This window comes from Austrofundulus limnaeus, unplaced genomic scaffold (assembly GCF_001266775.1).
Source record: "Austrofundulus limnaeus strain Quisiro unplaced genomic scaffold, Austrofundulus_limnaeus-1.0 Scaffold197, whole genome shotgun sequence".
Lineage (NCBI taxonomy): Eukaryota > Metazoa > Chordata > Actinopteri > Cyprinodontiformes > Rivulidae > Austrofundulus > Austrofundulus limnaeus.
Window position 1 is genome coordinate 39224 of NW_013952599.1, and position 13047 is coordinate 52270.

The 13047-nt window shown below is 37.7% G+C and overlaps 1 protein-coding gene across 1 annotated transcript in view; it reads right to left on the minus strand.

The window, feature by feature from the left end:
* Positions 1 to 1565: 1565 nt before the first annotated feature.
* The window catches only part of slc6a5 (solute carrier family 6 member 5), a gene marked incomplete in the record, with an annotated part of 31971 nt that continues 20489 nt past the window's right edge, over positions 1566 to 13047 (minus strand). The window contains 2 exon segments of the mRNA XM_014018607.1: positions 1566 to 5701; positions 9294 to 9461. Coding sequence (XP_013874061.1) covers positions 5546 to 5701; positions 9294 to 9461 — 324 coding nt within the window.

Sequence of the window (13047 nt, forward strand, 5' to 3'; positions counted from 1 at the left end):
TATATATACTGTATATAAACAGCACTATTTTATCTGATGTTCTTACAGTTCATCTACTCACACAAGCACAGGAAATATTAACTAAAGCCATCTGTAATGCACATTTGTGTATTTGTGTTACTTGTGGTTGTGCGTGAAACAATGTTGGACGTTTCTAAAAACCTCTGAAGCTAAGTTCACACTTCTTTCAAAAGTGGCTCTATTCAGATTTTTTGTCTTTTTCAAATCTGACCCAGGTCTTTTTTGTATGCGATACTGAATCAGAAACATATTCAGTGTTTTTTGAAACAACTATAATCTGAAGAGTCCTGTTGCATTTCATCCAACTTTAGCAACGTTGAGGTAGGGATATACAGCTCAGTTTAAATATGTTATTGATACCAAGGTCATCCAGTTCAAAGCTTGGAACGCCATGTGTCTTCAGCTATAGAAAAGATCTTTGGTACTTTCTCTTTTTTAAATTAATTAATTAATTAATTAATTTTGTCATGTACTGGATGAATCTGCAGCAACATTTAATTCCAATGTTGTTGTCGGATTGCATGCTAATATGTGTAGCGTCCATATTTAGTTGCGTAAACTAAGACTGTTGCGTGTGACGTCAAGGTCTTCATTTGCTCATATGGGTCACTTCACAGCCATGGAATGTTTACACTGGAGATTCATGACATCATTATAATGCAACAAACCACACAAAAATCATCAGATCTGAGCAAATTGTATGGAACTGAAAATTCCCACATAGCAAAATCGCTTGGCCCAGTTGTTATTTGCTCGGGTACCGCAAAGAATGAGGGCCCTTTGGTGTCCCAGATGTGGTTTGCCAGAAGTGGTCCATGCATGGCCCAGCACCACATGAAACCAAACCACAAATGGGCCAGTTGTGGAATGCCATCTTTAAAAACAGTGTCATCTTYGCCAGACCACTTGACAAAACAGGTGTCATGCCAGCAGTGCCAGTTTGACACCAGATCTGGCCCACAGCTGTCTGTTATGTGTGTTAAGACCAACAGAGTAAACAAATCCTTAAGACTTGGATGAGTTTCAGAGAAACTGCCTACTACTGTCATGTWCACAAACGGTCAAAACACAGAAGAAATGGTTGTTTCACATAAAAATGTCGTGCAAACTAGGATCTTAGTCAGTAAACCTCTAGTCTGGCTTATTATTTGCCAGGGGTCTTCTTACTTTTAAGTACAATATACAGCACTAATCAGTGTGCTGTGTTCAAATTAATTTAAATTGCAAATAAGTATGATGTGAAGTGTGCAGTCTTGTCTGCCACAGTGGGGGGAGCACATGAACATAAGTACCAACAAACAACTTGCCTGCAGGGGTGTTCAAATCCTCTTTCACTTTCTCATCTCATCCTTTTTGATCATAATTTCCCAGAAAACAAAACAGTGGGTTACATTTTCACAGAACAAAGCCTCCTTCTTTTACTCGTCAGCTGATTATAAAGGTTGAGTGAAGGTTTGAATCTCAGAAGGTTTATTGTTTTAACCTATATTGTTAGWGTATACAGCTCTGCAGACGGACCTTAAAGTAGTCACTGACAACAGAAAAAGAAAAAAAAACAATAACATTTATTTATTGATTTGTAAGTTATACATTTCATGATATAATAGCGATATATTATTGGCAAAGATACTATAATCCAATTGCATTTCTATACATAAATACAAAATCTGAGGTAGAGCCTCAAAGATTGATGATGAAAATAAATGTTTCACATTTATGATATATTATATATATAGATTCTGTTTTTTACACATCACACACATTTTAAAACATAGTTTTATAATATATCTACTTTCAATTTTGAAATCAAATGAATGTCGTGGGCTGTTAGAGGCACATATCTATATCCATAGGCAGCAGTACCTCACATAGAACACACAGAAATATATGACATTACTCAAGTAATTAGAAATTTAACCTATGCATCCATAGGTCACACAATAAAGTGCCAAAAGGACACAACAGACATAACAATAGGAACACTGGAGACAGACAGCTATGCTGTGGTGTTATTTTTGAAAAACATATATTCTACCATCAGAGAACATCTATAAGGCCAATGGTTACCTGAAGATGTTTTGTAACATATTGGCTAACATCAACGAACACTACATAAAATGAATGGCAGTATCGCAATTTCCTATACGTAGATAAAACATTCCTTTTTATATGTATAGATTTACTTTTTTAKATTTTCTGATTTTACTACAACTCTAAAGACCTCTTTCTTTGGTTACATTTACTGACCAATGTTGACTAGCAGGCCAAAAGATTTGACAGTTCCTTATTGTCTTCTTCTTCTTCTTCTTTAGTCAACCAACAACAGCAACCTTCTGTTTCTTAACATTATGTAGAACAAAAAGTTCCCTAAAGTAAACATGCACTGTCTTACACTGTGAAGAGACAAAAGATAGCTACACATGGACATCGAGTTAGAGCAACACAATTTGCACATGCAAGCTCTTCTAGTTGATAAATTTTATTAAGCAAGTGAGGTTTTAACTAAACCCTAAAAGTGTTTCTCTCTCTATTTTGCCATCTATAACCAAAAGCTGTAGMACTGGATACACAGGGGCACAAAATTTATAGCTAACTATAGCTGTACCCTTGACTAAAATCATTAAATGATTTGGGGATTAAATGTTTTCATTGGTTACTTTTTGCTACATTAAATTAAAGACCTGTGCAATCAACATTTGCTTTAAAAACTGAAAACTGATTCCTCAGCTGAATAGTATGGAATTGTTATTTTTAAGCACATTTTTTGTTTAAATTTTACACAACTGCTTGCAATCACAGTTGATTCTCAGAAGTCCTCTCATTTTCAAAACAAAGGAGAGGTCCGTGAAACCAAGGCAATCCAAAAACTTCACGTCAATTCTTCCCATTCCTTTCTGCAATCTACTGAGACCAGCCATGCAAACATCTGATTGACAGTTAAGTGGCATTCGATTGAACTTATACGAAGACAAACATACACACACACAAGCAGAAACAGACATATATTATCATCACAAACAGAGCTAAATACACTAAGTCTGAAAAGGAACACGGCGTAGCGAGCAAGCTATTTAACATCAGTGTTTTTGTGCTCATTAACTGATTATGTTTTGTTTTTAAACAACCTCTTAAATTGGATCTGTGCTGTTTTCCCAGTCAGGGTTATAAAGAAAACATGGCTTAGAGAAATAGAAAGCGAGTTCCTTAAACTTTTTTTCTTTTTTAGCAATTGTTATTGCATCTTTCTTTAAAAATACTCCTCGGTTCAATGCCTGCAGTGTTAAAAGTGTAATTAGGCCAAATCAAGAGCTTTGTTGCACAAACATACACATCCTGTTGGTCAAAAAAGTGCAAAGGACTGATTGCTTCTAAATGGATACTTGGTGTTTCTGTTAAGTTGAGTAGGCTGCAGTGCTAGTTGGTGGCCTGTCATGTGACACTTCAAACCAGCTCACCTGCTGAGCTGCCCTGGCGAAACAGTTACAGATGACGTTTAATCCTCCAGAAACAGCCTCACAGCAGCTCAGTAATGCTGATGGCAGAGCAGCAGAGCCCAAAACAGGTGCTAAATTACAGCAATAAGTCTGATCCTGATGGACTGCAGTGTGAGTGAGAGGAGCAGAAAGCTGCTAAAAGCCTTTTACTTTCTGTGTATGATGCACACTGCAGCGAATCACTGTGGCTGCAGATTATATCACCTGTTTGTTGCATAACTTTCATCATTTCTATTTTTTTACTTTTAAATGACTGCTATTTGTTAGATACATCACCTAATAATGACACCTGCTTTAGTGCAGCACACAGCTGGCCAACACAGGGTGAGTCATCTTCGTGTTCTTCGACATAAAGCAAGCTGCATTCGGGTCTACCAGGGGGGCGGGGCAATGCTTATTAAGAGCACTGTGTTGAGTGTAAATCAACTTGAAAGTGGCTTGACTTTTCATTGCACTGAATTTGATTATTCCTGCAACTACCACGGTAGTCTGAAAGAGTATACCTGAGACCCTGTTTTCATGAGGACACACAGAGTAGCAAAGAGGGTCTGAAATGACAATGAGGCGTCCAGAGCTCTAGAACACAAAACAAGTGGTGACACACACATCTCCTCAAAGGTTGTTTTCTACACTAAAGTTTCATTTACTCACACATAGAAGCTCCTCATATTGTGCACTTTGTTACAAAACATTACAGCTTAGCAACACTGACACACACACACACAAACACTCGCAGTCTCTGTCTTGCTAGCTGTGTCCTCATCTGGAAGCTAGATATATATTCATATATATGTTTTATCATCAATATGTGTATATAGTTATATATATATTTATATAATTTGTGTTTTTAATTTCCTGATGTGATGCACACAAATGGCTTGATAAAGTCACAACACATAGAGTTATAAATAGACATCTAAAATATATGCACAGAGTGACTATGAGGTCAGCATTTGAGACCTGAAAGGGTTATTTGGCCACATTATCACCTACCAAAACGCTGAATCGACAATTCTAATAGTTCTCTACACTGGGATGGTGCTAGTTTATATTCTTGGATAATACAAGTGGAACTTAATGAGTAGACAAAGATAGAAGGTATCACATATAGTCCCTCAGGTTGAGCAAGAGAAATAAATCCAAGCTTCTATCGCACCACTGTGTGTATGTTGCAAAATTGGTAATCGGGATGCATTTGCTACTCTACTGGGAGATAGGAGGCACAAATTACAAGTCTTGTAGTCTATTTTTGACAAGGCAAGAGCAACTGAGCAGTAGTTCATATGACTATAAATATTGACTGCAGAACTGGAACTAAATCTGATAACAGAGCATACAGTCTCTTTATTTAACCTTTTTTCCGAAGCTGTTGAGTGTATTTATAACACTGATACAATTTTATACACAAATAGAATCAACCCAGATCCCCACTGGGCTTAGCAAACCTTCATATATATATATATATATTTCATTAATTTATTTTTGTTTTGTTTGTTTAATGGTTTCRCTTTTTTATGTCTGCTTGCACCAATATGATTCATTATCTCTACACGCAAATTTAACCCACACATACAAAAGCACACCGCGTACACACACCCACAAACAGACACGACTCCTCAGGGAGTAGCTATGTTGAGTCTCATATTGCAAGTGCAGTCTGAGCTTTGWTATTTTATGACACGATTTTTCTCTTGGAATGAGTTCCCTGGGAGAGGGGTTCTGGAGTAATCAATGGTCATGTGTGGGAGGCAATGATTGCTCATTAACTGAGTACAAAGTAGCAGCGGAAGAGCAGACTCCACTYGGGCAGCCACTCCTCCCTGAGAGAAGACAGGGAATAGTGAAGAGGTAAAGGAAGAGGAAAGCCTGTTTCCACATCCACAGTACAGAGAMGAAGCAAATAGAGTGAAGCGGGATGCAAAAAAAAGAGAGTGAGGAGGTAGAGGTGGTGGAAACGGCAGCCTGGAGGCAGGCATCCACCCCCCACTCCCAGTGCCTCCTGAAAGGGTTGGAAACTGCCTGGAYGGCTGCTACTGATAGGAGCCAAGCTGGAAGTCCTTTGGGGGCAGTTTCAGACCCAGAGAGCTGGTTCCTAATGGGTCAATCATGTTTTTGTAGCGATTCCCACGATGCTTCATCAGGAAAGGGCCCCAGTCGGGCTGAGGGGAGCAGACCAACTTCAGACGCTGAAAGGAGGGAAAAGAAATGTGTTTCTTACAGATGAATCAGTTATACATCATTGCCTTGTACTGTCATTGAACCTTTACATATTTTGTCACATTACAACCACAAATTGCAAAGTATTACTGGGATTTTATGTGATGGTGCAAAAAAAGCAGTAAATAATTGAGAAGAGGAAGGATATTGATACATATAAACATCTAAAAGGTGTATTGTGCATTTGTATTCAGCTCACCTGAGTCAGTACTGCGAACAAACACCTTTTGCTGTAATTCCAGCTGCAAGTCTTTTGGAGTGAGKCTCTATCAGCTTTCCACATCTACAGACTGAAATTTTTGACCATTCTTCATCTCAGTCAGATTGAATGGGGAGTGTCTGAACAGTATAGTTTTCAAGTTTTGCCACAGAATCTCAGTTGGAATAAGACTGAATTTTTTACTGGGTCTCAATAAATTTCAATCAAAGCGGTACCACACCCCAAAGCCTGCAAAGCTTGATGTTTGTTGTATTCTCAGAGTAATGGAAACATCTAAAGTCATGCAAGGCATTGGGAGCCTACTGATTTATGAAACCATTGTGCTTGTCGTTCATCAGAATTTTAATAGGCATGTTTTAAAACCTGCTGTGTAACCATTTGAAACTGTATATAACTGAGACATTGACGACACAGAACACTGTGAGCAATCTGCAAACAATATGGATTAGACTTGTCTGTGAGCTGGCAGCTACTCAACTGAAGAAATCTCCATTTATCTGTTCCTACTTAAGATTTTTAACAGCCATTTTATCACATGAGTATGATTTGATGTAAAATATTGCTTTATAGGTCTGCTTGTGTGTTTCTGGTACTCGTCCTGCTGTTAATATAACCTCCACTCCAGTCTCAAGTCTTTTCCATCCTCCAACACGTTTTCGTCCAAGACTGTCTATTCATTTTCCCACTAAATAGCTTCCCTGTCTCCGCTAAAGGAAATAATTCCCACAGCATGATTCTGCCACTACCATGTTTCATAGTGGGGAGGGTGTGTTCAGGTTGATGTGCTGCATTATGGGCCCTACATACCCCATCCGAGGCTGCGAAAATGGCTCTCACTTCAGGTTTCTTTGCCTGCCCCATTATCAACACAGGATTTGGTCCAAAGTTGTTTTCACAAGCAAATGCACCAAGAATGGTTTGATTGGTCAGAAGTTCATGGGTGTGTTTGCCACAACGGTAACATTTTACTTCAAGTACTCTGCTTCTAGAAGTCAGCTGTTTTGTGTCCAAACAATATGGATAGTTTTGAGGAGAAGTCGTCCAAGGAAATCAGAAAGCACGTCCCACCCATATGACTCTTCTAGACACTTATAAAGATAGTCAAATGGTCAAGAATTCTTGGGGACCCCTTTATGGATCCCATGAAGCTCAGAAGACTGAGTGTTTCTAACCTCATGTCCTTCATCCAAGGGTCACAAAGGTTTCAATAAAGACCACTGTCTTTTTGGGGAGAGCAGTGGGCCCACTTACGAGGCCCCCACTCATTTGGATACTTTATCTATCCACACTCATCATAACCAGAGTCAAATGGTCAAAAACTCATGGTTGGAGATAGCTCAGACATTATAAGGAGAAAGGAATCCTTCTACCAAAAAGTGTGGCGCTTTGTATGTGACAGATTTGTGGCCGAATGACAGAAAGCAGGAAGAATCCAGTGTTGGGATGTGTACACCTGTGGKAGGGGTTTTCAGGAGTTCTGCATTGTGTGTCTCATGAACTACGAAAGTTCTGTGCTAAAAGTAGCATTTTGTAACCATGTGACCAGATGTCAACTGTTTGCCTTTGGATCAAGTATTCTATGCTCTTTAGTTTTTCACCACATTTTACTTTTAGGACAAAAAGACTTTTAGGACAAAAATTCCAGTTCTTGTCTGATCTGAAAAGAGCAGCTTTTRTGGTGGAAGACATTAGTGGTGTCTCCTACATGCCTTATGGCAAACAGCAAAAAGCACTTTTTATAGTTTTCTTTAGATAATGGCTTTCTTCTTGCCATGCCAGATTTGTGGGGTGCATGACTAATAGTTGTCCTGTGGACAGAATCTCCCACCTGAGCTGTGGATCCCTGCAGCTCATCCAGAGTTACCATGGGCCTCTTGGCTGCCTCTCTGATCAGTGATCTCCTTGTTCGGCCTGTAAGTTTAGGTGGACGGCCTTGTCTTGGCAGGTTTACTGTGGTGCCATACTCTTTCCATTTCCGGATGATGGATTGAATAGTGCTCCATGAGGTGTTCAAAGCTTGGTTGTTTTATAACATAACCCTACACCAAATTTCTCATTAACTTTATCTCTGACATATCTGGTTTGTTCCTTGGTCTCCATTACGTTGTTTGATCACTAATAATGCTCTGTAACAAACCACTGAGGCCTTCACAGAACAGCTATGCTGTGTCTGRTTTACTATTTGAGTAATTTCTGAAGGTGACTGGTTTTATTGAGCTTTAGTAAGGTACATCAGAAAAAAGWGGGCTGAATTTAAATGTGCATCATATTTTTCACATTTTCRTTTCTTAACATTTTTTAAAGCCATGTTTCCTTTTCCTTTAACCCCACATGTATGCACTGCTTTGTGTTGGTCCAGCACACATAATTTCAGTAAAATATTTTGAKATTAGCAGTTGTAATGTGGCAAAATGTAGAAACGTTCAAGAGTTGAGAATTTCTGAAGGCAATGGATTTGTATTCCAGGTTGTTTTATACTATTTTTCCTGGTATGAATTTAAGTGTGGCGTTTGCGTGCTCCACTTATGTCTCTGGGTATGCCTCAGTCTAAAAACTSTCAATTTTGATCAGTTTCTGGCAAGTAAGAAGAATAAATTATTGACGTCAAAAGCAATATGAAAAGGCATGAGAGCTCTTGGAAACAGTTAAAATATTGAGACATAATAAATATTGAGGAAGGTTGAAAACAGAGATGGACTACARTCATAAAGTTGGAATGCTAAAAGATGAAATTATGCCAGGAATATACTTGAGGAAGGGCAGGATTTTAAAAGTTCAAACTGAATGTTAAGGTAAAGGGTTTGAAAACAAGAGTAATGTATAACCAAAGATTCCAGTTAATTGTTTAGTAGCAACGGATGTAGGTCAGTTTGACTAAAGAACATCTAGGGATTTACAAGAACAGAGATAGGTGGAAATAAAGACAGGGATCAATTAATAAATAAGAATCAGATGTTGTTAAAAGGYTCCCAGACAACAACATATTTTAGAAAATAATCTGCAGCTGAGGCTGCTGTCAAAAACGTGAAAATAAAGATGTTTGGACAAAAACCATCATCATCATCCATTAATCAAAGTGTTTAAAAGAGACTCAGAGGACTCCCAGAAATATGTTCAAATTAATCCTCAGCCTGCAGCCTTCCTCTTTGTGCTAATGAGAGAAGGATGAGACTATTGATTCCCTAGACTGTCTGTGTGTGTGTGTGTGTGCGCGCTCGCGCGTGTGTGTTTGCGTGTGTGCGCGTGTGAGTGGGGGGAGGGGGTGAGAGAGAACAACAACAACAAAAAAAAAAAACAATATACGTGACAATGTTTCACCACAGCTTCATCTCAATTATTACCTCAGTTAAGGTGCCGGGGGCCAGGTGCATTTTAATGCCAAACATGATGGGGATCCAGATTACAGAGCAAATGACCATGAGCCAGCCCATWACCATGGACCAGGTGGGGTAGGTGTAGTCCCCATATGTCATCACCTTCCACTGGTACAGACTSAGTCCCAGGATGCCCTAAACACAAAATATACTTTAAGGAAAATTCTTCTCAGTTGCTTTTAAGACTTTATCACCAGCTGCCAAAAGGCACAAGACGAGCAATATGGTTTTTGCCAGTGTCTGTACAACTGGTCATTTATCTGTCAGTTCGTATATTATTATTGTACACTGGACAAATTTAAAWAAAACATGCAGACAGTAACAATAAGAAGTGCATATACAACKGATTAACCTTTGAAGCCAGTCAGTCAGAATGGCTGCCACAACCAATGGACTTTAAAAATGACTATAATTTTACTGATGCTGATCTAAAATTTATGGGGTAATAATTGAGTCTGATCATTAACACCATACATACAAAGATCACTAACAGACTGAGATTTTTGTAAAACATTTGTCACTATTTGGTGTCAACTCTTGTGTGTTTGCAAAACAATTTATAAAACCTCTGGTTAAAATTTCAGACAGATTAATACAAAATTCAATGAAACCTTCTTGAAATAATTATTACATAGATCTCTGAAAATGATTACCGTGTTTTCTGGAATATAGGTCACACTTTTTTTTCATAGTTTGTCTGGTCCTGCAACTTATARTCTAAAGCAACTTATTTATGTTTTTCCATTTCATGATGCATTTGGTTCATACTGACTKACACTGGGAGTAAGGAGTAAACATTACAGTCTGAGGCCATGAGAGGGTGCTCTAAGCATGTGTAACTGCAATTTAGGTTGAAAGAAAGAATGCGAAAGAAAGTCTGAAGTGAATGGGGAACTTTTGAGGGACCGGAGAAAAGCAGAAGTTACTCTTACTGCAGTGAAAGCTAATCACGTGAATTTACCGGTAACTTGATTGTTGGACTGCATTGGGCCCAGCTGATTGTGTTTGCATTAAGCAGAGAGCCGCCTTGTTGTAGGCATTGGCGTAAATCAAAAATATTTCAAAYGTGCAAATACTTTGTTCTATTTGTGACRCAACAATAATGGATTACACCAAACCTGAAGGAAAAGTACTAAAGACTGTACGGGAYTATCCAGCAGTTTGATGGTTATGATGAGAGGGCAGGACGACAAAGGGCGGTAAGCTAATAATTTCATTAACCTTTATTTAATTAACCTTTATTTAAATAAAGCAAATCCCATTGAGTTCACAGATTTCTTTTGCAAGGGAGGCCTGAAGCCATCCTGTAATAATGGTAGCTAATGTTAGCTTGCTGTTGGTACTGTAACTTATTTTTTGGTTTCTTGCTGCAGATGTTGGTTGGTTGAACTTGTGTGGGATAAAAATGTTAAGGTCGTTGCAAACGATTCACATTACTCTCTTCTGTTTTATTTGTCTGTTAGTTAAGGCCATATTCAGCAGACAGGAGCTATGTTCTGTGTGYTATTCCAGATTAAATATCTGTTCTGAGATTTATAGTCAGAAGCAACTTATATATGCTTTTTTTCCTATTCGTGACACATTTTTTGACTGATGTGACATATACTCCAAAGCAGCTAATAGTCAGGAAAATACAGCAACTTTTGGAGCCAAATGAATGGAAGATGGCTGCCACAACCAGCTGATCCTAGAAAACATAAATATGGCTTATAGTACAGTCAATTTTATGTACTCTAATTGCTACAAATTGCTCAAGATCTCAGTTTAAAAATTTTGCATTAATTATTGGAATCAACCCTGCTTGTCCTTTTGCAAAATACCTACTAAACCCCAGGACAGATTTAAATGGGACTTTGAGAATGTAATCATCAAACATACATACACAACTGATTACATTTTGGAGATAATTAAATTCAAAACGGTGCCACATCTAGTTGGTATTATCCAACACAAAAACATTGATAACTCAGTCAATTTTACAGGTATTGAGCTATAATTTTAATTGATAGTAGCTGAGAATCATTCACAATACAAACCTTAATGATAACATTTTGCAATGTCACACAATGTTATGTTGGTCACAACCAACATGAAAAGCAGTGGGTGATATGTATTCCTTCAAGGAATACATGACTTTTATTTTGCAGTGTTTTTATCAATTTACTACAGCATCAGTTTCAAAATTATGCTATTTACTCAGTTTCAAAAATACAAAACCTCATTTATTCAGTTATCYTATGTATCAGGAAAATAAACATTTTTGTTTTTCTACAAAATATTAAACTTAGGGTAATGTTATACTTGACACATRTCATTTACTGAGCTAAAACTGAGCAGTAATTAAAACACCCTATACTTCTTTGACTGAAATTAAGAGGGCTAATCCCAGACCAAAGCTGCTAATGAAATACAACTGATGAATTGTTCAACAGCAAGTGTGAGCACCTCTATAAAAGTTTTAATAGTTTGCTTCTCTGAAGCATTCAGGATGTGCATTACCAGAATACCAAGGAGGGAAGACATCAGCAAAAATATTACAGAAGCAATTATATGTGCCACCAATCTGTTGGGGCTTGAAATGCCATTTCCGAACAATTTGGAGTCCGTCATTTCACAGAGAGAAAGGTTATTCAGAAGTGGGAAATGCGAATGACAGCTGCCAATCTTCCCAGGAGTGGATGTCCCAGAAAATTTATCCAAAAGTAAGACTGTTGAAARTTTCAAGACTTTTCATCAGAAGCCATGAAATCCTAGGATCTTAAGGAAATCAGCAAGAAAACTAACATTTTGAAGATGACGCAATGGTTTAATGAAAATATCAACTAAAACTTGATTAGTGTGATCGGGCAAGATTTTACTTTCCATCATTACTACTGGTGTGAGCTTACAACATAAGGGATGGATGAYTTTATTTAATATTTTTTTATCTAAGTATTTCTTATAAAAAATGCCATTACAGTAACTAAATTTATGGCAATGATCAAGAATAAGTCTATCAAACAAAAATATAAAATCCTTGATTAATACAATATTACTTTTAGTACATATTTTAGTCTTTAAAACCTATAAACAGCTATTTTTGCATTTAAAACTTTATAGTTAAAAATCCTTTTGTCATCTACAAACCAACTAATCTATGTTTACGCTCTTATTTTGAAAAGAAAAGAAGAGATGACAATGTTTGTATGAAAATGATAAAGTGGAAAATTACCCGTTTGACTTTTAAAAAAATGGAAGAAGAGCAGTGAATAGAGAACAGAAGGCAAACAAAAATGTTTCAGCCGTGATCTGTGGCTCAATGATTTGATCTCTCCGGAGAGCAGTACGATGTTCAGCCGGTCCATCTCCGCTCCATTTGTYAGTATCACCTCTGTTAGAGATGGGGATTCTCTTACATTTACAAACAATAACACTGACCAATGTCCAGCTCAGAAATATTCATTGGAATTTATAAATCCTACTGCACAGTGTGGGCAGTGGTGGGAAAATGGTGTCCTGCTAATCCAATGTGCTTARCCAACTGAGAATCAGCAGTGACAGTCCTTAGTATGGGGTATTTGGGGGTGTTAAAGATAAATAATCTGAGAATTGGTTGCAAGACAGTAACAGGAAATCATTTTCTTTCTCAATAACAGAGGAGCTATTTCTCATCTGTTACCTCCCAAATGCAAATTACTGGACTTGAAAGGTGACAGCGAAAATGGATTTGTGTGTGTGTGTG